Source organism: Trematomus bernacchii, unplaced genomic scaffold (assembly GCF_902827165.1).
Source record: "Trematomus bernacchii unplaced genomic scaffold, fTreBer1.1, whole genome shotgun sequence".
Classification (NCBI taxonomy): Eukaryota; Metazoa; Chordata; class Actinopteri; order Perciformes; family Nototheniidae; genus Trematomus; species Trematomus bernacchii.
The window spans coordinates 2,407,477-2,432,656 of NW_022987689.1; the positions used below are offsets into that span (position 1 = coordinate 2,407,477).

Here is a 25,180-nt window from a genome sequence, read left to right on the forward strand (position 1 = left end):
CATTAATGCATCAATAATTATAATCAAAACATATAATATATCATTCTGAAATTGGCACATTTTCACTTGTGGTACTATAAGTATATTTAGATTCTTATACATTTGTACTTTTACTTGAGTCACATTTTGAATGCAGGATTTTTACTTTTAACAGAAGTTTTCTACACAGTAAAAGTAATACTTCTACTTTTTACTCAAGTAAAAGACCTGAGTACTTCTCCCACCTCTAGCTTATTCAGATGTAAAAATATTTATTTAAAACAATATATAAACATTTGGTAGAAAACTGAATGAATGTATTCTTAATTTGTTATTAAAATATTAAATGAATGTCCTAATATTAATCTATTACTATGATACCCATCTTTTAACCAGTGCCAATCGTTTACCTAGTGAAGTTAAACATTACTTACTCAGTAATCTTCTCAAATAAATCTGACATTCATACTACAAAAGTTACTGATAAAAACCTTTGAGCATGTATTGCAGTTGTTCAGCATAATTTAAAAAAAGCCTGAGAGTATTTGTAGGTGTCAAATCCGTGCGTGGAAGTTAATATTTAAGACAGAGGAAAATGATTACACAGAAGCTTGTCTCTAACCTGCACTGACTGTGAATAAATACCAAATATCCTCAATGTATTTAACTAGAGATCATGTATAATAGGGAATTATTTATTTCTTCCCTATTCAAGCAACACATAGTTTTTAGATAGAAATAGAGGGTGGCCTTTAGGACTACATCTGTGTAGACCTGTATTGCTCCTTCTCTGATATCATTGCCCAAGCACTAAAACCTGCAGGAGATCAGTCCGAATCTGAAGAACATGAAGAAGTTAGATTCTACAGTCCTCGCCAGACGAGCAAACCAGATCAAGGAAGAGCTCAGACAAGTAAAGAAAGGGGTTATATTATGGGGGTTATATTATGTTGCATTGTTGGAGAAGCCTGTGACATAAGATTTTCAACAACATAATTACTCTGTAGCTATGTCAGTTTGACAATAAAGAACCTTGAACCTTGAACCTTATAGCCATATTTGCAAAATGGTTTCTGTCAGCCACTTTTCCATCCTGTTGTTTTGCTTTAAATTTACTGTCTGCAGAAATTGAGAAAGCCATACAAGCAAGTGATAGATCTGTACTGGGGAGACCCGCACACTGCAGGTGTGAAGCCTCTGTCCTTTGTCCGACAGGTAATCTGTAACCTTCAAAGTCCATCTTTAGACTGTATTAAAATTCATATGCAGGTTCATACATCTTCTGGATACAAATGCATGTATTATCTACTGTGTGTCTTCTCATTTGCAGGTTCTTGCAGCATGTCTTTACCCTGATCTTGTGAACAGCAACACGCTTCCAGTGGACGTCAGACAGAGGGTTCAGAGGTTGCTTGGAGAATGTGCCGGAGGGAGTGTAGGTAAGATATGTGCATGTGGTATTATTAAAATGAAATGTTATGGAGTTATTGGATATCTGTCTTCAAGATTTCTGGACCATTTAACCCATTCAAATAATGTTTTTACCATTACTTTTTCTTTTGCATTCAAGCTTAGTTATTTTAAGTTTATGGAACGAATACATTACATAAAGCAAACAGAAATCCGGATACCTCATTTTGCAACTAGGACAGAGATGTGTGTACTATGCAGATATATAGATATAGATAGAAAATTGGGATTTGATTTTGTTCCAGCAGCAGTGTCAAGCATCACATGAGTTAAAAATGTTTAAGAGACATAATAAGATACAAATGTAAAAATAATAATAAATTACATTAGTGGCAAGTATATATATAGTAAGAATATAAATAAAAAATTCAAAATGCATAATATACGAGTAGGTAATAAGATATACAATATGATAAAAAATATACTGAAGTATATTGTTTTTGTATACACATACATGTGCTGCAGCCTTGATGCATGTTTTAAGCCCTATATTAATAAAACTGTGTAATTGTTATTATACAAATACAAATTAATATAATGATGTAGCATAAAACAATGTTCTAAAATAAATCAAATGAAAATACAACTATTTTAACTTATAGCATTATTGCGTTTCCTAAGCTTTCCTGGTTATTCCTTCAGGTTCTTATACTGCTGCAGCTGGCATACCAGAAATAGTCCACAGAATCTCTGAATTCATAACCAAACGAGATGGCGGGGCTCCATCAGACCCTAAAAACATCTACATCAGCCCCGGCTCTCAGTGGGCTCTCAGGGTAATAATCACTATTACTGAAATACTGTCCTACTATGTACTGTGTCTGTTCCTCCTGCGGATTATCATCATCTTTGAGTTAAATTAATATTTTCGTGTGTTTATTAGAACATTCTCAAGGTCTTGGTGAACAGCCAGGCTTCCCCCAGAACAGGTGTGCTGACTCCAGGGCCGTGCTACCCCCTCACCAATTTTACAATAGAAGGGTTGGGAGGAGTTACTGTCCCGTACTGCCTCAGCGAGGAGCAGGGCTGGGAGCTGCAGGTGGAGGAGCTGCATCGAGCGCTGGACTCTGCAAAGGGAGTCTGCAACCCTGTCGCTCTGTATGTCATCAACCCTGGAAATCCCGCAGGTAGTCAAAACCCAACAGAATTGGCATCATCTAAGTATATATTTGTATCATAGAATATTGTATCACATGATTGTTTCCATGCCATGTTTCCTGTAGGTTATGTTCAAAGCAGAAAGACAATGCAAGAGGTGATCCGGTTTGCTTCAGAGAAGAGGCTCTTCCTTCTGGCTGATGAGGTCTTAAAGCATTGTCATCTAACCAGAGAATTCATCAAGAGTGACATAAATGTGTAAATAAACGCTTGAATGTTCTGTGATCTCCTCCACAGGTCTATCAGGAATGTGTTCATGGGGAAAAGAGTGAGTTTCTCTCTTACAAGAGAGTTCTGTCTGACATGGGTCCTCCTCTCTCAGACACGGTGGAGCTAGCATCCTTCCACTCAGCATCCAAAGGCTTCATGGGAGAGTACGTTCTCAGTCGTACTGTCTGCGCTCTACTTCCCGAACAATAGAATACAATTAAAATGATTATTTAAGAGCGCAAACTTGGACATACAACAGGATAAATTACACATAGATTAAAGTCAGTGAAGCTAATTTATTTTAGCTAGTTTTCTGACAAAGAGTCAACTGATGTTTTGTTGTGCTGTTGTTTAAGGTAGCCTACATTTTAGGCTCACAGTTGGCAAAACGTTAATCTGGTTTTGGATTCTTTATTCTCTAGTGAGGCTTGCCATAATTAATTAATTATTCATTGACAATGAATGAATACAAAGGGGTCAAGTATTTCTGAAGGAAAGAAAGATAATGTCACTACAAGATTGACAAGATAATAAGTTCTAAAAGTGCTCAGACAATACAATTGAATGAGTTTCTATAACAGCTGGGCAAACATATGAAGATCAGGCTCAGGCAAACATATGCAGATCAGGGACTCTTCATTTTTCTCTCTCCCCCCAGGTGTGGTCTGCGTGGTGGATATGTGGAGCTGGTAAATCTGGACCCTGATGTTATGAAATGCATCGACAAGCTGTTCTCCACAGACTCCTGTGCTCCTGTGTTGAGCCAGATTGCCCTGGATTTGATGACGAGCCCTCCACAACCAGGAGATCCATCGTACCCACTGTATAGTGAGGTGAGTTCAGAGATAACTAATTCAGATTTCTATTTTGCAGGATGCCTAATATCCTGGTTTTCTCAAGCAGTTTTAAAATAGGAAACCTCAATGATTGTTATGTTATTGCCTTTAACTTCTGCAGGAGATACAACACATCAAGACTATGATGGTTCATAATATAAAGAGAGTCTTTGAGGTATTGAACAGCCTGCCGGGTTTCTCCTGCCAGCCGGTGGAAGGAGGTGCCTTCGCATTCCCCAGACTGCATCTTCCACCTAAAGCCATTCAGAAAGCCAAGGTTATATATCTCATAGAACCAAGTACACACTGCAAAATCACAGCAATACCACGAAGAATAGATACAAGTGTCACATATTAATAATTTGGTTATGTTTTTGTTTATTTTAGGAAATGGAAATGGAAACAGATTTGTTCTACTGTATGAGACTCCTGGAGGAGGCTGGTGTGTTAGTCCAACCTGGCATGGAGAACGGACCAAAGGAGGGCACCCTCCACATCAGGTAAAATATTTAACTGCCTACTAAGCAAAAGAGTATGTTTCAAGTAAAAAATTACCAAAAATGAAGCAGTCTGTAATACATTAACGCACATCCATAAGACATTACAATGTGTTTATGCTTTGTAACATTAACATCTTTATAATAATGCATGACAACTCATTAGGTTTTTAGAGTATTAAAGGTGGTGGACACATTTTAGTAAGGTTTCAACATTTATAACGCGTTATACTTCAATGCCAAAGGGATCACGGCGTTCATGTAATTGGTCATCTATTAAAGGGCATGAAGCAATTTATTGTTATAAAAAATGATTGTTGCGAAAGCTAGGTACCTATTTGCAACCCATTCTAACATTAACCCAGTAGCTCAGCTCACCTTTCTACAGCAATGTCCTGCTTCACTCTTTGTTGCACAATCACAGCAGACCAGGGAGATGGGCTTCTATTTCCCCACTCTCGTACCATTGGACACTGTTGGTCTGATGTTGTGCGGTTTTAATTACAATTTACTTGAAGCAAGCATACACTACTCAAAAGTCCTCGTAATTATGTTTTAGTATCATACAACTGCTTATAACCCTTAACAGTCACTTTACTTTAAGTCCTGTTATAGCATGTAAGTGATGTTTCTAAGACATTTCAGAAACGTATCATTTATAATCTGTTATGATAGATCCGGTCTTCATAATGTGAATGGCTAAAGTACTTAGAATATGTTGTGTTGGAATTTGTTCATACAATGTCACTTTGGCATGGTATTATAAACACATTATCAGGTCCTATGAAGGTGCTTGTTCTGCATTACAGACATGACCATCATTGAAAGTATAATTCAGACATGTTTATTCAGCATAAGTGGACTTTTTTCCTTCAACTCTTTCTCTGTGCAGATTCTGCATTATGACCCCTGAGGACACCATGGAAGAAATACTGAGCCGCCTGAGCAGCTTTCACACACAGTTTATGAAAGACTTTTCTTAAATGAAGGCACTCAGAAAAAAAGTCAGGAATTATTATTGTTTATTTTGTTATCTATGATCAGTTACATAATGAAGCTGAAACAATAAAAATGGTCTGATAATTTACCTCATGTTGGCATGTGAGCATTTTTTGCAATAAATATGACATTCATTATTGCATGCAGTCCGTTTTAATGACCTTTGGTCTAGGTCAAATTCAACTTCTGTTTTCCAGAAAAAACAAATATCCATAAATTACCGAACACATGCAGTCCAAAATCCAAACCAATGGATTTCTTCACATCACATGGAAGTTCATCATTTACCTAAACAATAACAGCAGCACACTGCAGATAACTGTGGGGGCTCTGCTCATATATACAAATATTGACTTTCTTTTAATAAAAAACATTCCCATGAGACCGCCATCCTCTTTGCTTCCTCTATACCAGCCAGCAGATTCTCCACACTCCAATGAAAGCCCTGGATGCCATTAATCCACCTCACTGTCACTGTGGTGGGTCTGAGCAGAAGGGTTTGAGTCTGTGTTGTTGAGCAGCTGTACCAGTAAGGAGATGAGCTTTCCGTCTTGAGAAGAGTTGATGATTGCGTTACTGGGGTTGCTGAGGTTGCGGTACATCATGCTCTGAATGGAGGTGCGTAGCTGCCACAGCAGCTCCCAGGTGTCAACCGGCAACTCACAGCGCACCAGAGAGCGTCCAGGAAATGACACCTCCACTCTGTCTCCGTTCACTGGGACAGGAGGGAAAGGACAGGGTTATTTATGAAGAGGAGAAATGACTGCCTGTGAATCTAAGAAGGTGATAATATGTTATTGCTTCTGATGAGCATATCTACATAACAGTTTGTAGTTATTGTATTGAGCCAGAGCTTTTTAATGCACAATCCAAAATAAAAAAATGATGTGTTAAAAACATGGCAAATATGTCTATGGAATGGAAGACATATATATATATATATTTATATATTAACAGATATTAGAAAACAAGGGCTATCAAGATCTTGAAAGAAATGTATCAGTTAAAAAGGACGTCACTATTTACAAGTTAAACCTCGACTAACAAATGTTTTGTCTACCACTGGAAGAAGCGGCAACAAGTTGTAAACACACACTGACATATTATCACCTTTATAGTTGATGCTACAAACTTGATAAGAAACAGTTGGCCATTTCCACATTTAGCAGTTACAGAGCAACATTAGCATTCATTTGGATTTGTTTTTCTCGGCTAACACAATATGAGATTAAATAATGTGATGACATTAAATCCCTATTCATTATGATTATCAGGGTTCTTTGCCCTAAAATCATTTCCCCAACCACCTAAAAGCACAGTGCCTTTGTTTTTAAAATCCTATTTCTGGAGGGCAGTACACGTCCTACCTGTTTCTGTGATATCGCAGTCTGTGAGCAGCAGCAAGGCGAGGGGGTGGACTGTAGAAGAGTCTCTGATGAAAACAGTCCCGTTTGACTGGATAGCGTTGAAGAAGGTCAACCAGCGACTAGGGAGCTTTTGTTTCCCTCTGCAACAAAAAAAAGCAGCCAACATTTTTACATATGCAATACAAGAGTAAAAACTTGGTGTAGTTGAATTTGGGAGTTTGTTCAAACCTGTTCACTGAGGAGCGGTGAAGATGAACCGGCCCACTTTGTGTGCGGTAGACGATATTGTTGGGGCGAAAGCGGCCTCCTTTGTCCACAACACCTTTCTTCACCTGAGAAAAAGGTAGGAGTTGTAATTTGTGGAGGACATTCTTAAGAGAAAATTATTCATGGACAAAGTTTGTCTTTTGTTACATTTAATAAAGTAATAAAGAAAGTCATTATACAAGTGAAATCGATTTAAAATGCAGAAACAGAGCAACTTCATCCTCAGAGGAAAAAGAAGTTCTGCACCCCGAACACAGCTTACAGTCACACTATATATTCATGAAAGGAAACAGCCAACTGGTCCTACATCCCATCATTAAACCATAAAACCCCCTTGTCCTTAACCATTTGCAAATCCACCTTTTACACTTCCTTTTGCCCTAACGGAAATGTAAATCCTTAACATATGTCTCTGTTCAACACATACAAGACTAAAAATACAATTTAACAGAGTAAAAGGCAATCAGAGTTTAAGACTATATGTTTCAAATCATTATATGATAATTTAACACGACATAAGTGAGCTTTTGAGAGACATCAACCTCAAAAACTGGATCTTACTTCATTAAGATAATGATATTGGCACTTTAGAAACGTCACCACTAGAACAGAATATTACCTCTTCCTCTACAGTAAGATCTTAATCTCACAATTCTGGCTTTAACCTTTGATGGAGAAGAGCAGGCAAATAATAAGTATAATATACTCCTTTGTTGCCATGTACCTGAATGAGGTTGGGATAGAGTCCAGCCAGCAGCACAGCTTTAAGCAGCTCGTCCTGGTGGCTGTGCTGGTTGTAGAGCGAAGTGCTGTGCTGGCAGTCCTGTGCACGAGTCACCAGCTGGGCTTCATGCAGGTTCTCACCGAACTGCATCATGAGACCTGCAGAGTGACATCACAACAACAGAATGATTTGATGTAAAAGAAACGGTCAATTAAAATGTGAACAATGTGTGTGTGCTTGTACGAACCATTGATGAATTGAAGACTGAACCTGGACAGAGTGTATCCTTGCAGATATTGTTTCAGGTCCTCTCTGTTCCCCTTATGCTTCACTGTCCTCCAGCCCAACACAGCTCTGATTAACACCAGATAGTCGCAGAAGCTGGAGTTGCTCAGATTCTCTTTCGCCTGGACACAACACGAATGTTAACTAATTACTACCTGACTTTACATGGTGTTGTTTTACAAATTCCTATATAATATCGTAAAACCTTGTGGATGATGTGGGTTTTACCTGGCAAATAAAACCTCTGTTCTGCATGCTGTTGTAAAAAGGGTCTCTGGTCAGGCAGGCGGCTACAGACAGCATTGGCAGGACACATCTGAACATGGCACTCAGGACCAGCACTTTGCCCAGACGAGGGTCACATGACATGCAGGACACACGCTCCCCTAAAGGAGTCAGGGTTTCATTCTTGTCCAGAACTCCTACAAAAGAAAAAAGATTGACAGAAGAGATATTAAGCTCAGTTCAAGGTTCTTACTTGTGTTGTAGGTTTCTACTAGAACAGGTTTATATGCTGTCATCTTCAAAAAACACATTTTATTCCCCCCTCAGGCTGTCTGTTTGAATATACCTGTAGTGAAAAAGTAGGTCTCAAGCTGTGGACAGAGATACTCAGTCGCAACAGTAAATTCTAATCAGCCTGTCAATATGAATGGATGGTTGCCATGTTTCTGACCTCTAAACAAGGGTAGTGTTATTTAACAGTTTTTGGGTTGTTGCCATCCAGATAAGTATGTGCACAGGCACTGAAGTGTTTTTGCATGATTTCATTTAATGTGATTCATGATATGATAAACAGGTTTCATACAAACCAGTTTAACACACAAGAAACGTTGCTCATATCTGACCACACAATCCAGAATATCACTCACCAATGTCTTGTAGATTACGGACAGCACCTCTCACAGCTGACTGCTCTGGACTGTCCAATACTTGGGATAAGAAATCTGCAGCCTGCACACAAACATACACAGAATTACATTATTTAGACGGCAGAAAAACACAAGAAAATGACGATTAAAATAAAAATACACCAAAGCCTTTTGTTCCCTTTAAATACCTTGCAGTTAGGACTGTGGATTTTAGCTTGAACAACTAAATTCTCCAGTGAGGTGCGCAGGATCTCCGGGACGGGGAAGGGCATCATGGTTTCCAGCTGTTGTCGAGGGAACAGATGGTAAGCCTGTCCTGGTTGACATCGCCCTGCTCTCCCCTTCCTCTGAGTCACGTTAGAATGAGAAATCCAAACTGTGTCCAGACAGGAGACCTGGAAAACCAAAAGGAATCATACTCAGAAAGGACAACAAATCACAAGGTTTGTCTTTGTAGATCTGAAAGTGTGCATAGTAAAACTGAAACTGTGATGCTAACCTTAGTCTTTGGGTCGTAGTTCTGTTCTTTGTGAGTTCCTGTATCCACCACATGGACGATGTCATCGATGGTGATGGAGGTCTCAGCGATGTTAGTGGCGAGGACGATCTTCCTCTGACCCTCTGGGGGGCGCCGGAACACCACCTGCTGGTCCGATACTGCTAAACTAGAGTGCACTAAAAGAAAAAGGGAAAATACAATTATAAATCTTCTTTATACTTGGAGGACAAAGGCCGCTCTTTGTAAACTTGTCTCATACTTACATGGCAAGATCATCTGTGAGCCGGAGGAAAAGTGGTGCTTCTGCTCCAGTTTCTCTTGAACGGCCTTGATGTCCTGCCATCCGGGGAGGAAACACAACACTGCACCTGAAGCATGAGGGAAGATTTTTTTCACAAAAATAATGAAGATCCATCTCCTTAAAAGCATAATTTTAAAAAGCAAAATCTGACAGTTTGTCAGATAGTTACCTGGGTCTCCATGTTTGTCAATGTGCTCGATGACATCAGCTATGAAATCTACATTTGGTGCGACATTGTCTTTTTCTCCCTTAAACAAGATGAAATATAACATCATGAGACACAAGGGACAATAAACTCTGAGCATACTGAAGTAGGAACACATAAGACTCCAGTCTCACCTGCTTGTCTTTGTCCCCTCTCATTTGGACTGGCGGTTGGAGTCCCATCTCTTTTATCACATCCTCCAGGTATCTGTCCTTCACTGGGTGCATGAATCCGGGGACTTTAACTATCGGGCAGCCCCCAAAGTACTCGGACAGCCTCTGCTTGTCCCCAGTAGCGCTCATAAGCACCACCCGCAGGTCAGGGTTGTCCTCTAAGGTGGAGCGCAGCAGAGCCAGCAGCAGGTCCGTGTTGATGTCCCTCTCGTGGACCTCGTCCACCACCACGTGGCTGATTCCCTTCAGAGACGAGTTGGACTGCAGCTTCCTCAGCAGGACGCCCACTGTGAGGAAGAGTAAAGCTCCTCCGCTCTGCTCTGGTGGCCGGCTCTCAAGTCTCACCTACGCACAGAAAGTAAATACTTAGTTTTTCTACCGGAAAACACTATCCACTAAGTGAATAACCATTACAAATATGAGACAACAAAAAGGAAGGAACAAGCTCTACAGTAACTTAATCAAATGTATATTGCCCGTCTTAAAAGCCAGGAGTCTACGGAAGTCATATTCACTGCAAGTAGTGACAAAAACTATCTTCTTGGTGTATTCATTTCATTTTGATCAAATAATTAGCTTCAGAACAATTTAAATAAATACGTATATGTGTGCTTGCCTATTCATCACAATACCAATGCAAATAATAAAAAAAAAACATCTCCATTACTCAGAGAATACTGGACGTGAAGATTTGAAACACTTTCAGTATGATTACCTTAGATGACATCTATAAATGTATAGATCTATTTTGTGTCACAAACAATTTGTTCTGAATTGGAATAAATACAATTTACATATTTGTAAGTGCCCATAATTGAAAGAAAATCAGCCTTGCTAGTTTTGACCAAATGGTAAACAGTATTGCTATTTTTATATTTTGGCCTATTTTCAAAAACAATCATTAATTCAAGCGGAAAAGGTCATAGTTAAAGACAACAAGTCAATTCATAGTAGAAAATGTACCATTCATTTTATGAAATAGTTTAGATATTTGTCAGACTGCTTTCCCAGTACAGAAAAGAAGGCCTACAGAGGCTACATTTTAATTTTGCATTCAAAATGGCCATTGACAAATTGTAAACATGTTCCAAATACAGTACTCTATAAACGTGTATCTACCTGGTATCCCACAGTGCTTTGTAGAGCTGGACCCATCTCCTGAGCAACACGATGGGCCACGGACACAGCGCTGATTCTGCGAGGCTGGGTCACGATGATGTTGCAGTTTGCCCCCTCGCCAGCCCTAACACATTCCTCCAGCAGGTAGCGGGGGATCCGTGTTGTTTTCCCACATCCTGTTTCTCCATCAATCACAACGACCCTGGATGACTGCACCGCTGAGATCACCTTCTCACGGTGGGCATCGACCGGGAGCTTCACACTCAGCCCAGGGTTCATCTTCTTCCAGTCTCTCTGCAGGCGGGAGTTGAGCTGCCTGACCTTATCTTCAGACAGAGGTCTGTACGGCTTGCCTGTGATGGCGTCCGTCAAGTACTCCTCCCCTTCCTCTTCCTCATGGCTCAGCGTCTGCTCTCCTCCTGTCTCTTCCTCCTCCCAAATCTTCTGCACATCTGTTTCCACTGGGTACTGTGAAAACATTAGCCATTAGTACACCTCAGTGTTTCCCCTACCATTGTCATGGGGGGGCGCTGCGCCACCCCAATGGAACCCCGTGCCCCCCCCGAATATATATATATATATATATATATATATATATATTTCAGTTTCGACTTGGCGCGTGCCAAATCGAAACTGAAATAATCTATCTACGGTCTCTTTTCACATTGAAAATGTGCTCTTTTATTAAATAAACTAAACGCTTATGTTATTTATCCAATGTATGTGCATGTTTCAGTGTCCACTGCACTGCTTTGCACATTCACATTCTGTCCTCCGCTCTGTTTCCGAAGGGCGGGGCTCCGCTCCCCACACACACATACAAATGCACACACTCACAATCAGAGACAAGAGCGGAGGAAAGGAGAACAACAAAGTGTAAAAAACTCAAACAAATCTGCATTATAGCATGCATCAGTGTTTCTTAGGTTCAAAAGCACTAAACTCACAACTTAAAATGAAAGTGTTTAGTTTATTTAATAAAAGAGCACATGTTCAATGTGAAAAGTGACAGTAGATATAGATTAGTTGCAATTTGGTGCTATATATATATATATATATATATATATATATATATATATATTAAAAGAAAGAAAAAAAAAAAATATATATATATATTACTACCAAGACAATGGTAGGGGAAACACTGTATACAGTTTAAAAGGAGAGTGATTAGTAAAATATGCATAAATAAAAAGAAAGAATGCTAACAAGGTAACATAAGATAAGAGAGAGGAGTTTATAAAATAAACAAGTTTAAATGATTTGTTATTGGTTGTGATCATATTCTAAAGATGTTTGGATTATTGAAATATATACAGTTCTGTTTCATGAGTGTTGAGAGATGTACCCATAAATCTCTTCATCTTGTGCTCAAAGTGCACCAGATTGATGCATTTAACTAATTGTGTCCCCCCCACTTCTCAAACCAAAGTAATTCCCCCCCCTGCTTTTAGCTCATGGATCTGTTACTTAAAATGTTTCTCACCTGATACCTGAAGCAACAGATACCCACCAATGCATCCCACTTGATAAATGTAATCGTTACATTTCTACAAAGACCAAAAGATGATGATAAGAAAATCTCTAAGTTTTTTATCACATGAGGTGAAGACTGACCTCTGCAAAGTACCCTCTCATGTGCTCCTCCAGGTATTGGGGGACTTCGATGGGGTGGGGGCGTCTCTCCCGCTCTCCAGCCTCCTTCACCTTCTCTTGATTGTACTTGGCGTGAGTCAGAGTGTTGTTGTTTTTGTCCAGTAGCTGCAGCTCCTGGACCAGGTGACATGATGCAGGGTTTAGCACAGCTCTAAACATTGACGTTAAAAGTACAGTAGATTTTACAAAATGATCTTTACCTTCAGTTTCATGCAGGCGAGCGCTGCAGCCATCCTCTCTGCTTTCACTCGGCCGTTCGCTGTGGCGGAGAACTTCATCTCCTCTGGCCAGCGCAGCGTCAGGACACACTTTTTAAGCTTCCCTCCTGTTGTTATGAACTGCATATTCTCCTGTAAAAATTGAGAACCCCAGGCAGTTAATAACACATGATGATGTTGTCTTTGCTTAGTTATAATTGTGCAGTCATGGCAGTTGATAAAATGGTACAAACCTTGAGTCTGTTGGATGACGTGGCCAACTGGATGACTTTGACGAGGAGAGCTTTAGGTTGTGGAAAGATGGAAAGAGCTTTAGAGATGTCGGAAGGCTCTTCTTTGGGAGGCCATTGATGTTGTTCCACCGCTTTAGTTGTAGGCACAAATACATGATTTGTCCATGATTTGTCCTCCTCATTATGTAGTTGTGATTGTAAACCTCCCTTGCCCGATCTCCTCAGAGGGAGCTGGTTATTTGGACCAATGACACCCATTTCCTGCACACACACACAAAATAAAGTAAGTGATGAAATGTTACTACAGATTGGAAGACAAAATGATGTCTACTTGATACAGTCTGAGGTCAATGCAGCTTACTCTGAGTTTGAAACAAGCAGCCGCTGCAGCAAATCGTTCTGCATCGGCTTGCTTGGATGCAAAACCTTCCTCTTCAATCCTGCAGGGCCACAGCAGTGTAACGGTGGCTTTCTGCAGAAACACAGTTACAATATAAAGATTAATTTCAGAGTCATTAGCCCTTAATGGACATGATGTGTTCAGAAGCCCCCCTCCATCCCATTAGGACTTGTGATCTGACCTTGACCCCTGCACTCTCCGTGCAGCTATACTGGATGAGCTCGGTCAGGTCGTTGACTCCCAGTGACCGGCTGATGGTGTTGTTCAGGAGAGTTTTAGGATCTGGAAACTCCTTCAAGAGGCTCGGACTCACGTCACCTAAAGAGTTAAAAAAAAACGAAGGTCACACACACAGCAAGGTCAAAGAAAGCTTTTTTCCATTCTTAACTCAGGTAAACATTAAGGAAAGACCACGAACACAAGCATTAATGTTTCTGTTGACATAATGGATGTCCTTGAGGTTAAACACTGCTGCTGCAGTCACCGGTTATCCAATGATGCTAACTGCTAACTCTTCCCTCACCTTTACTCTCTGCAGAGGATGACTCGTCGTCCTTAAACCCTCGGGCTGTTGTGCTATACCACCGCAGCTCTCTGCCCAAGTTGGACGGCGTTTTACCTCCTGTTTGAAAACATTTTGTAACATTACAGAGAGCTCTAAGCCGCATGAGTACCGCCATCTTTGAAACGTTGTCATCTGCGGTAGAGCCGGTAGAGCAGCGAAGAAAATACCGGAGATGGCGAGATCCACAGCGACCCCCACTGACGAGGAGGGTTACCTACTTCTTGGTTTATTGGAGGTTCTCAAACTATTGTAAAGTTCTCTCCATGCTACTTGAACTATCAGTAAGAGTGTGTATTTCTGTTTCATTCATGGTGCAATGCAATATGATAATTATGTTCTATAATTATTTTGAACTCCACAGTTCTCACTGTTTTTTCCCCGAGTAGAAACATAATCAGAATTCCTTTATTTGTCCCACAACGGGGACATTTACGTTGTTACATGCGAAGAAAATATAACACTATTATATAAAAAGGCATGCACAATGATAGTATTTGAAATACAAATTATTACAAAAACACACACAGGTAGTTATTAAGTAGCAGCAGTATTTATAACATATAACACGTTTAGCAATGTAGAGTAAAGTGTGCTATAACATTAGTTAAATTATTATTGTTACTTAAAGACTCCTGTTACAGTAATGGTTGGACTAACTAGGAGTATTACACATACATTTTATTTACATATTAATCAAGTTGTCAAGGGTAAAAACCTAAACTCCTTAATATCATCTACATCAAAGGCTGTTAAGTAGCCAGTTGAAGTCGATTTTTTAGGGGTAGCCTTTCGAAAATGACTTAGTTTACACAATCATTTGAAATATGTGTCAACATGGTCAGTTGAGTCCTGTTTTACCCTGCATTATATAGTTATGATTTATAAATATATTATTAATAATTCCCCCTTTCCTTAATGTAACCCTGAGATCCAGAGGTGACATTTTTGGAACAGCTGTGGGTCCCCTATGATTTGGACCTAGTTGTATTGCATTGCATTGCATCATTTGGATTTATCAATCTTTATATTAAACAGTGGGATTTTCAGCGACTATGTGATTCTTGGTTGGCTCACAGCTGTTGTGACATCTGGAAAATATCAGGGAAAAACTGCAAGGGCAGCATCTGGGCTGGTTCACATAAATAGCTCTGCATGATAACCCAGTTGGACAAATAAAGGATGGAACGAGCACTTGTCCTCCTCCTGGTTGTAACAACAGGTGAGCCCATTAAACTAAATCCTTCACTGGAATAGATATATAATGTGAATGTGAAGTAATCCCTTTTCTTCCGTCTTTCCTTTTGTTAAAGTATCTGGGTGTGGTGTGCCCAGCTACCAGCCGGACACCAGCCGTGTGGTGAATGGGGAAGAAGCCCGTCCATACAGCTGGCCATGGCAGGTTTCCTTGGAGTCTTTTTTCCCTACTTGTGGAGCAACACTCATTGCTCCTAACTGGGTTTTGACTGCTGCACATTGCATTACGTGAGGAGAACTTCATTTCAACTTAAATTGTTTCTGATGATGCATTTACAGGTTCCAAGGTTCCAACAGAACTCAAGGAATGAAAATGTGACCCCTTTTGTCTGTGATTTAATTCACATTTCTTTTTTTACACTAATACACAATATATTAAGTTTATTATTTTCCAATCCAGATTCCACACGTACAGGGTTGTTCTGGCTGAGCATGACATGAAGACAGAGGAAGGACCTGAACAGTCCATTATGGTGGAAAAAATGTTCATCCATCCCAAATGGAACAAGAACTGCGTGTCTTGTGGGTAGGTAATGATCCCAATATATTATTTTCCAGATCTGTGGTGGATTATTACACAAAACATGTCCTTGAAAAAAGGTGCCTATCAGTACAGTACCGTGTGAGTTCCTATTGAGCAGCAGCTGAGTAAATAGAAGTTTTATAAATGAAAAAAACTTCACCTGTAGAAAAAAAGCTCTCTACACATTTAAATATACTTTGAGACGTTAAAATAAATGTACTGCTGATAGGTTTAATTTTGCCTTTTTAATCATGTTTTGTAGGAATGACATTGCCCTGCTTAAGCTGGAGAAAAGTGCTGTTATCAATGACAAGGTCCAGCCGGCTTGCCTGCCACAGCATGGTGCTACTCTCGCCCACAACCAACCCTGCTACGTCACAGGCTGGGGTCGTCTCTACTGTAAGACCTGTCGCCAATTCTGCTTATCAAGATCATGTGGGATGTAGTGCACCATGTGTAAATAAAACGTAATAAAAGGAGATCCCTCACTCTGTAATATATTCATATACTGTGATGCTGATCAAAAGCAGTTTGCAGGATCTCCTTTCTGAAGTGACACCTTCTCATTCATTTGAGATATTTGTATGTGGAAAAATGTCCTTTAGAGGAGTGAAATGTATTAATGTTATTCAAATGCTATTATGTTATTTTCTCTTTAGCTGGTGGTCCTTCTGCTACTACACTACAGCAGGCCCTACTTCCTGTTGTGGATCATGAAATCTGTAGTCAAAGTGACTGGTGGGGCAGCTCAGCAAAGACAACCATGGTCTGTGCAGGAGGAGAGAGCAAGTCAGCATGCCATGTGAGGAAGAACCACTAATTCATGCTTTGAGTGCAACACAGTTAGCTTTTTATTTGCTCTAATATCTGCCATTACCTCCCAGGGTGACTCTGGAGGCCCTCTGAACTGCAAGGGCAGAGATGGTAAGTGGTATGTGCAAGGAGTGACGAGTTTTGTGGATGGACGGGGCTGTAATACCCCTCAGAAGCCCACCATTTTCACCCGTGTGGCCTCTTTCATCCCCTGGATCAGTGAGGTGAGGAAGACCAAATAAATGGCATTAAGCGACCATGTAATAAAAATATTCAATTTGTGTAATTTACTAACCTAATCTTGTGTTTCTCCCTTTAGACCATGGCCCAAAACTGAAGAAATGCTCAATGACTGAAGAACTGAACGGGCAATAAACTATCATTTGATATTTTAATATTATATTTCTCTTTTATTTTATCAAAATATATACAGATTATGAACAAATATATTCATGACATAAAGAAACATACATTAACATCAGATTAAACAATGTTTGACAACGCCACATGGACAGGATGGAGATAAACAAACACATATTGACCAAAGCATACATTTGATTATGGGAAAACAAAGATTGTGTATGTTTTTTCTATTTATTTGAACATACTAAAAAGGACTTTAATCCAATAAGTAAATTAATTCAAAGTAAATGGTTAGGGTTTCTTTGATAAAGAACATAACATAACAGAATTAAGTTAAATTTGACAGAAATGTAAATACAACATGATGGTTAACTGAATGATTGATGGTTTATTCTTCTTTAACTTTGCAAATAATCAACTAATGAAATACTTTAAGCGTCCTTACCTTATCTTGAATTAGCAACTACATTAAAATGATATCCCGACAAGTGATTATTTGATGGGATTGTTTTCATTCAGCAGACTTTAGTTTAACATCACACTGTAGCAGCAGAGCCTCACAGGTCTGAAGGCGTCCAGGTGAAGAAGTTGATTCCCTGCAGCTCGTCAGGTAAGTACTTCTGCTCCACGGGGCCGCTGAAGGATGGGTTGTATTTGTAGCCTTTAGCGTAGCCCAGTTGTTTCATCAGTCGGGTTGGGGCGTTGCGAAGATGCAGGGGGACAGAAGGCAGGGGCCCTTTGTGGTTCCTCAGACAAGCTTTCACATTAGCATAGGCCTTGTAGACATCAACAGACTTGGGTGCTCGTGCCAGATAGATTACACACTGAGCCATGATCACCTGTTGAGCAGTAACAGAGGTAAAGACTGACTGAAAATCTGATTGATATGACTCAGGCTGCCTTTACACGGGAACGTTTGCGTTTACGCACCGTATGCGTTTTCAAAAAAAGTCTTCCGTTCACACGCATTCGATTCATTTAACGTGTCTGTTCACACGAGACCGCTCGACCCGCTGGAAACGCTGTAGTACATATGCCAGGCCTGTAAGTGGCGCTGCTGCTGCCACAAAATACACCAAAAGCAGCGAAGAAGAACCCGGAGCATGGTTGCCATGGTTGCCCTTCTGTTTATACCCCGCGGTGGATTTAGCAACATGTTGTAGTTCATGTAATTCTCCATGTCCACTTGTTGCTGATGGTTGTGGTAGAGGAGCTGTAGGTTTTGCACTAACATCTGTAGCATGGTCGAGCTGTAGATTTTGTACTAACATCTGTAGCATGGTCAGTAGCAGTAGCTACTGACCATGCTACAGCAGTGAGCAGCAGAGGTGGGGAGAGGCGGGGCTATGGCTTCATCTATCGGGAAATGATCGTATAGAGGCGATTACACGGAGCCGTTTGACCCCCCAGAGCGTTCCGTTTGCAGATCTATCCACCTTGGGACCCGTTATCGTTTGCGGGGTCCGTTTCTATCGTTTTGTTACGGCCTCGTGTAAATGAAAGGGCTATACGCAAGAGAAACTATGCGGATACAACCCGTTTCGTTCCCGTGTAAATGGGGTCTCAGAACCATCACTGATTGGTCAGGAAAGCCTACCTCACATTCAGGCATCCCGATAAAGTGACAAGCTTGAAAGGCTGACACGGCCTGAGGAAGAGCGGCGGAGTCTGCCATACCTGAGGAAGATATGGGACCATTTCTCTGTAAGCACTTAGTTCAGATGTTTTTTCCTTCACTGTAATAAAATAGCAAATGTTGTCTTTGTTGCACTACTCCTCCTATTTTATGATCAAAAGGTCACCAAAAGGTTTGGTACATTTTTGTGAGGAGTCAAGAGTTATGTACATTAATAACTAAGCTTTTACAAGTAAATGTTACTTGTTATGCATTTGAATGTTCAAAACAATATTGTGATCTTACTGTTAATCAGAAAAGGTTTAAATTAGTACAATAAAAGCAAAAGATATAACTTTAAAAAATAGATTACGCATCATAAAAAACAAAAAAGAACAAGACACAATCTAAAGTAGTTGATAAAACAAAAGAGAGAATAAAAACAAAAAAAAAGATTTAAAAGAAGCAAAGGACTAAAGAGGCTGGGATTTTGGGAACAGTCTGTAGCTACGATCTAATGTCTAATTGTGTGCAAGATACAGTCCTGCAAAGCTAGAACCTGATTAACAAACCAGTGTTTTGGGTCTCATTTTGAAAAGTTGGCAGCTGCTTGTTTAATTTTCTGGACGGGGTAAATTATCAAAAATCACTAAATTCAGAGATGATAAAAAGGATTATTTCCATTAGGTCTTACCCACGTCCTCGCTGGCAAAGCGGACCAGTCTCCGGGCCACGTAGAGAGGATCCTCTCCGCCCTCCAGCATGCGGCCCAGCCAGTACAGAGCTGCATTTTCATCGGAGCCTCTCATAGACTTATGTAACGCTGAGATGCAGTTGTAATGCTCCTCACCTTTGTGTAACACACAAAAATAAATGCATCAAGATATGTGAAGTCACATCAAACATTTACAAAACTTCCCAAAGGTCTGAAGAGAAGAAACACCAAAAGGAACAACAGATTAAAGACTGATCAAACTATTTAAAGACAAAAAAACAGGAAGAATACTTTCTCCTTGAAGGTCACTAGTCATGCTGACGGACATTTTCATCACCCTTTGAAGCACGGGACAGTAAATCTCGAGCTTTTGGGACAGCTGAAGGGTTATGCAACAGGACGGAGTGGATGGTCAGAGGATCATAGAGTGGGTGGGTGGGACCAGTGTGGGAGTGTGTAAATGATTGGAGAGGCTGAAAATACAGTCTACTATAATTGGAGACATTTTATATATCACTTTGTGTGAACGCTGGGTGTTACTTAAATGGGTGCACTTTGTCAAATGTGGCACTAAGCAACCGTAAGCACAGCTGTAGACACCCCCAAGTGATATGCATGGTTGAGCTTTCTTCTCATCCCTTATCATTCAGTGATTTGATATGAAAGCCCCGTGACAGGACGCATTTTGGAAAGCAATATGATAGGGCTGTTAAGCTTAAAACCTCAGATTATTTAGATGTTATGTAAAGTAAAGATATTGATGGCAGGTGGTAAACTGAAACTGATGGGAGGATTTAAATATGTGGATTTTTGAAATATGTAGCAATGTGTTAATGGTGTTAATGTGCCTAAGTGCTTTTGTTGACTATGTGACAACCCTGCCCCCTTGTATAATCCTAAAAAACGCTTTGTCCCAGCTGCCTATTACATAATGAATCCTCTTTAAATGCGCAGTGTCAGGGTTTCAAAATTAGACGAATGTCCTCTAATCAGAAGGACATTTTCCAAATCACAGATGTTGTACAATTTTTATTTTGATGTAATCTAAATTTTTTTTTAAAATGACTATACCTTGAACATTTCAAAAATGTCCTTAATTGTTTAAAAAATAACAACCCTTTTTTAAATAACCACCGTGGCCAAAAAAGCTATTTCTACTATTACTATTTTACTATTTATTTGGTGAATCTATTGTGCCCATAGTTTGCACATGGCATTTCTCAGAGCAATTAAGAACATACAAGCCTACCAGCTCTATCATAGAGAATATGGGACCTCTGAAGACCCTCCTTGATGTGGTCCTCCTTCACCAGTATTTCCTGAGAGCCGCCCTGCCCTGAGGGGTCAGGCCGGGCCGAGCTCAGCTGAGCCTGAACAGCCAGCTGCAGACTGTTGAGTCCTGCTCTCGCGTCTCCATCACAGAGGTAGGCGACTGTGTCCAGAGCCTTCTGTTCAATGAAGATCTTTGGCCTGGGAAAACAATCATATATATCAGATATAGGGCACCAGTTGGAATACTTTAAAATATATTCTTGTAAGGAAGAAATAAATAAGAAATGACATTTCCTAATTAAATATTGATAACATCAATAATAAAAAAAAGGTTAAGAGACTTACTAATTTAAATTGACTCAATGCATATGTATAGATCTGTTTGTAACTAGAAACCACAAAGAATGGCGGACATTTACAACGTCCTTCCCAAAAACGTATTTTCATCTTGTGCCCTGTAGAGGGCGCCACAAAATTCAAACTATGCTCAGCCGTGCTCAAGTATACACAAAAAGTATCATCAATATCCCTAGTGCCTCCCTTGATGCTAGCACTAGAAAGGTCTCATAACTGCGCAATAATACGTTTATAACACACTATTAATGTGTAGGTAAATAACACCTGAAAGATACAGTATTAGTCTATCCAGAAATCCGAGGTGTAAAATAATAACATTATCAAGATATATAACAACCTTTGAATTATAAAAAAACGTAGATGACAGTTTCTCTATTTCTCCCCATTTACTCTACCTAATTGATAAATTGGGTGATTCAAATAAAAGCTGTTCATATATTGCATTACAATTTAAAAGCAAAAACTCAAACGGCAGCCTTAAAAATTATCTATAGGTTGAATTTTGTAATTGTATTATAAGCTGTTTATTATGAGCTACAATGGCAATTTAGCCAAGATAAAAGTGAGCCACTCCCGTTGTTTATCTAAATGAATCCAGTGAGCCAGGAACAGAAGACAACAACAGGCTCAACCATCAAATATTTTGAGTTGTCTGCTGACATCCCATCATGATGTGTGTCACTCACTAAGTGTTTGGTTACCAAGGGCGCACTTACTCATCTGATTGGTGTTGCTCTTTGGGAATTGTCTGATCTTGTCCCAGGACTTTAATCCCCAGTGTGGCCACAGCCCGGTCCAGAATGGAGCCCATTGCCTCCACAGAGAGTTTCTCCAGAACCAGCACCCTGCACCGGCTCAGCAGCGCAGCGTTTACCTGGAAGGACGGGTTCTCTGTGGTGGCCCCGATCAGAGTCAACGTCCCGCACTCCACATGAGGAAGGAAGGTGTCCTACAGATACACACACAAATTAACCATGGGAGGAAAAAAAAGGGACAACAATGACTATTTCTAAAACAACAAGATATCAACAGTAGGTATTTGTTAAACTACTATTAGCTGAGCCTCCTTGGTAGCTGACATAGAGAAAGTAAAGTCATGAAGCATACAACTACATCAAATCTGAAGATTGCTTTCTATTAGGGCTTTTTTGATAAACAGCCTGTGTCTCAATGAGATTACCTGTCAAAGGTTAAATAAATACAGTCAACAGTGGCAATTTAACTGAAAACTCTCCGAACTAAACCAAACCTATTTTAAAATCCTGTTAATAAATGACAATGTTATACATGAAATAAATGCTATTCATGATTTACATAATTTTTTACCTATTTCATACAGAAACTGAAGAGCAAATACCAACACAGGGTGGATTTTAAAGTGGCTACTTCTAATTGTAACATGGATCAGATAACATTTGGTTTAATACTCCACCTGTTGTGATTTGTTAAAGCGGTGAATCTCATCGATGAACAGTATGGTCCTCCTCTTGCACAGCCGGAGCTCATTCTGCGCCTGCTTGATCACCTCTCGCACTTCATTGGTGGACGTGCTGGTGGCGGACAGAGAGACAAAACGAGCTGTTCCCTTCTTTTTACTGCTGCTGGCAATGATGTGAGCCAGAGTGGTCTGAAACACAACACATTACATACAAAGTCATTTGATTTGAACACATGATGTGCCCTTTTTTTAATCAATATAAATGGCATAAATGATAAGCACCTGTACAGCATCTTTAGAGCACATATTCCAGGACCTACAACAATGCACCTTTATTTTAGGGCCTCGAAAATATTTTGTCTTTACTGTATATGCTAATAACAACCTCCAAAAATAACCTTCCAATTTTGAAACCAGAGAGCTGTGACTGTAAAGTGTTACTGAAGCATGTTGACGACGTCTAAGAATGGGAAGCTGCTGTGTAGAAATATAGCTGGGCATACCTCACTCATTACATGCTGTATACTATTTAGGTTTGACAAGTAACACTTGCAAGTACTGTCTGTACCAACCTAGCAGCCAGAGACGGAATCACTTTTTCAACATGCTGTAAAGGATCTCTCTCTACTATTATTGGCACTGGCTGTAGCATGCGATCTAATGCTAATTTGAGATAATATTGATCTCATAAAAATCTGAAATCCTTAATATTCAAGTTATCAAGTAACATTTTGTCAAGTAATCATTGAGATTATTTATCAAGACATAATGTCAAACATTCACCGGTTTCCCTCTTTCATATATAATTATATTTACATTTCAAATGTTGCTGCTGGATGGACCATAATCATTTACAATTGACCTATTGTGTATGGAGAACTGTAATAGGCACACATTTTCGGACATATAATTGATGTATTGTATCATATTGTAACACATAATATCTTGATGCACTGTAGTGTTTGTTGAAGTATAGTTTTGATAATATATATTAGGCCTTCAGTTCATAACGACATGTCCATGAGCCTACAGATGAAGCTCAGCTACTTTGCTAACTGTGCCATATTTACATAGAGATGAAATCTGATATGATGATCATTATGACCTATCCTTGATATAAAAAAAGAAATACAGCTATAAGCATCATCTTTGACGGTTTATAGATAGGTTTTAGTCTAGTATAGAGCTGAGCTTATAAAAATGATTAAGAAGTGTTAAACCTGAAGTGCTCTTAGAATTTCCTTTTTTTGTTGTGTTTTGCATTTAAACTGTTGAAATTAAAAACCGTTGTGTATAGATTGTTAATTGTATCTTATTTTGTTAGAAGTCATGCATAACAGAATGGAAATACATGTATGTAGGTCAGGTGACGAGGCCCACCTTTCCACACCCCGGGGGTCCCCAGAGGATCAGGGATGGGATGTCCTGGGAGTCCAGCAGTGAGCGGAGGAGTGTTTGCTGTCCCACAACTTTACTCTGACCAAAGTATTCCTCCAGTGTGTTTGGTCTCAGTATCTCTGCCAGAGGCTTGTTACTCGTCAGCAGTGTCCGTGGTGATACATCAGTGGATGTCTTCAAAGCATGACCGTGTAATCCAGGGGACTTCATATCCTCTGTACCTGCTGCTGGTCCTGGTTCTGCCTCGCCGAGCAAATTACGTTTAACCCCCTTGTTGACAGGAGATTGTTTACTTGATAAAAACCCGTTGTGTTCACCTGGGGCTAAAAGTTTACTCTTGTTGGTCTGAAACAAAGAAAACACAGATGAAGCCGCACCAGCCACGGGGGAAGGGCTGGACGCGGTGGTGCTGGGTGGCTCAGCCTCGGCAGTGGCACTAATGCGATATTTCTTCAAAGGAGGCTCGCTTTCTTCTGTTGTCGACGGACTGCTGTCAGCAACGCTTTTCAGCAGACATACGTCGAGATGTCGGTTAATGGTGCCAGGCGTAAAGTCTTTCAAACAGACGGGACATTGCACAGCGTCCAAGGTAGGAGATGACATCTCGCTCGCCATGTTGTTTCCCGCGAAACTTTTGACCCCAATCACGTGACCAAACACCAATCTTAACGTAGCAAAGTTGTTTTTGCCTTAACGTTAAATACAAACATGCATTCCCGTTTATACTATCTGATTCTGACGTTTAGTCGGAGGCAATGTTAATGTTAGTCGACTAATCTTATTTTAATTTCCTTATTTACGTCTGTGTGCATTCACGTTCTGATGGGACGGTCGGACATCAGGAGATTTCTGTCTAGTTTATATTCCAGACACACGCTTTGCTGAGTACAAATATGGACATTGTGAAATTGGAATTGGTTTGTTTTAATTTAAGCGTTGGAATGGTCATCTTGCAAAACTGCACATTAGATGTGACTCTAACTTTCTTTTTTCGATGTATACTTGTATTTTCCTACAGGCTATAGCACATGAACGCACCTTCGACTTCCTGCATAAGATAAGGTAATTAATCGATTAAAATGGCCAAATCAGGTACCATTTGGGAAAAGTGAACAACTCTCCACTGTGTCTCAAAGCTCCACGCTTACTGTGTACCAGCTGGTGTGTGTTCACTTTAAATTGATACAATTTGATAATGGGTTTTGTGATAGAAATGATAAGGTCCCGAATATGGATTCTCATAAACATATCACGATGCTCATCCTGAAGAGGGCTTTGTGTACAAATGTAATTTCAATTGTGTCAGTTTTGAGGCATACAAATCAGCCCCCACCATCTCTGCATTGTTTCAATGGCCACTTGAAATTTACTTTATTAAATCACATTACAATACATAAAA

At 39.9% G+C, this 25,180-nt stretch overlaps 4 protein-coding genes across 4 annotated transcripts; 2 read left to right on the top strand and 2 right to left on the bottom strand.

Annotated features, from left to right (window-relative positions):
• The first annotated feature begins 712 nt into the window (after positions 1 to 712).
• On the top strand, positions 713 to 5,213 carry LOC117488297 (alanine aminotransferase 2-like). Its single transcript, XM_034137122.1, has 11 exons — positions 713 to 892; positions 1,105 to 1,194; positions 1,310 to 1,418; positions 2,092 to 2,225; positions 2,333 to 2,576; positions 2,673 to 2,752; positions 2,845 to 2,981; positions 3,476 to 3,650; positions 3,775 to 3,930; positions 4,041 to 4,153; positions 5,043 to 5,213. Exons 1-11 carry the CDS (start codon positions 827 to 829, stop codon positions 5,131 to 5,133), a joined length of 1,395 nt encoding a protein of 464 aa, XP_033993013.1. The 5' UTR covers positions 713 to 826; the 3' UTR covers positions 5,134 to 5,213.
• Positions 5,156 to 14,173, bottom strand: dhx30 (DEAH (Asp-Glu-Ala-His) box helicase 30). The gene is made up of 19 exons (XM_034137120.1): positions 13,992 to 14,173; positions 13,650 to 13,786; positions 13,430 to 13,540; positions 13,069 to 13,329; positions 12,818 to 12,967; positions 12,579 to 12,731; positions 10,962 to 11,429; positions 9,804 to 10,187; positions 9,634 to 9,712; positions 9,427 to 9,531; positions 9,164 to 9,339; positions 8,853 to 9,059; positions 8,665 to 8,746; positions 8,021 to 8,214; positions 7,755 to 7,914; positions 7,508 to 7,665; positions 6,745 to 6,848; positions 6,517 to 6,656; positions 5,156 to 5,864 (listed from the first exon to the last, which is right to left on the bottom strand). The coding sequence occupies exons 1-19, from the start codon at positions 14,146 to 14,148 to the stop codon at positions 5,605 to 5,607; spliced, it is 3,486 nt and encodes a 1,161-aa protein (XP_033993011.1). The 5' UTR covers positions 14,149 to 14,173; the 3' UTR covers positions 5,156 to 5,604.
• A 1,022-nt stretch (positions 14,174 to 15,195) lies between these two features.
• On the top strand, positions 15,196 to 17,006 carry LOC117489037 (chymotrypsin-like elastase family member 3B). Its single transcript, XM_034138271.1, has 7 exons — positions 15,196 to 15,252; positions 15,344 to 15,515; positions 15,688 to 15,813; positions 16,073 to 16,209; positions 16,470 to 16,612; positions 16,695 to 16,847; positions 16,943 to 17,006. The coding sequence occupies exons 1-7, from the start codon at positions 15,213 to 15,215 to the stop codon at positions 16,958 to 16,960; spliced, it is 789 nt and encodes a 262-aa protein (XP_033994162.1). The 5' UTR covers positions 15,196 to 15,212; the 3' UTR covers positions 16,961 to 17,006.
• A 12-nt stretch (positions 17,007 to 17,018) lies between these two features.
• On the bottom strand, positions 17,019 to 24,530 carry wrnip1 (WRN helicase interacting protein 1). Its single transcript, XM_034138272.1, has 7 exons — positions 23,764 to 24,530; positions 22,378 to 22,572; positions 21,662 to 21,894; positions 20,566 to 20,786; positions 19,296 to 19,451; positions 18,584 to 18,663; positions 17,019 to 17,825 (listed from the first exon to the last, which is right to left on the bottom strand). The coding sequence occupies exons 1-7, from the start codon at positions 24,394 to 24,396 to the stop codon at positions 17,544 to 17,546; spliced, it is 1,800 nt and encodes a 599-aa protein (XP_033994163.1). The 5' UTR covers positions 24,397 to 24,530; the 3' UTR covers positions 17,019 to 17,543.
• Positions 24,531 to 25,180: the final 650 nt, after the last annotated feature.

Bases quoted from the DNA above. Each gene is read 5' to 3' on its own strand.
- LOC117489037 (XM_034138271.1), top strand. From the start codon at position 15,213: ATGGAACGAGCACTTGTCCTCCTCCTGGTTGTAACAACAG. The intron at 15,253-15,343 runs GTGAGCCCATTA...CTTTTGTTAAAG, and splicing joins CCTCCTGGTTGTAACAACAG to TATCTGGGTGTGGTGTGCCC. The intron at 16,613-16,694 runs GTGAGGAAGAAC...ATTACCTCCCAG, and splicing joins AGAGCAAGTCAGCATGCCAT to GGTGACTCTGGAGGCCCTCT.
- wrnip1 (XM_034138272.1), bottom strand. From the start codon at position 24,396: ATGGCGAGCGAGATGTCATCTCCTACCTTGGACGCTGTGCAATGTCCC. The intron at 20,787-21,661 runs GTAAGTGCGCCC...TTGTTTTCCCAG, and splicing joins GAGCAACACCAATCAGATGA to GCCAAAGATCTTCATTGAAC. The intron at 18,664-19,295 runs GTAAGACCTAAT...TATCTTCCTCAG, and splicing joins CTTTGCCAGCGAGGACGTGG to GTATGGCAGACTCCGCCGCT.
- LOC117488297 (XM_034137122.1), top strand. From the start codon at position 827: ATGAAGAAGTTAGATTCTACAGTCCTCGCCAGACGAGCAAACCAGATC. The intron at 1,195-1,309 runs GTAATCTGTAAC...TCTCATTTGCAG, and splicing joins CTCTGTCCTTTGTCCGACAG to GTTCTTGCAGCATGTCTTTA. The intron at 2,226-2,332 runs GTAATAATCACT...TGTGTTTATTAG, and splicing joins GCTCTCAGTGGGCTCTCAGG to AACATTCTCAAGGTCTTGGT.
- dhx30 (XM_034137120.1), bottom strand. From the start codon at position 14,148: ATGGCGGTACTCATGCGGCTTAGAGCTCTCTGTAATGTTACAAAATGT. The intron at 11,430-12,578 runs GTCAGTCTTCAC...ATGTTTTCACAG, and splicing joins TGAGAGGGTACTTTGCAGAG to TACCCAGTGGAAACAGATGT. The intron at 8,747-8,852 runs GTATTTAAAGGG...GTTTGTGTGCAG, and splicing joins TCCACAGTCCTAACTGCAAG to GCTGCAGATTTCTTATCCCA.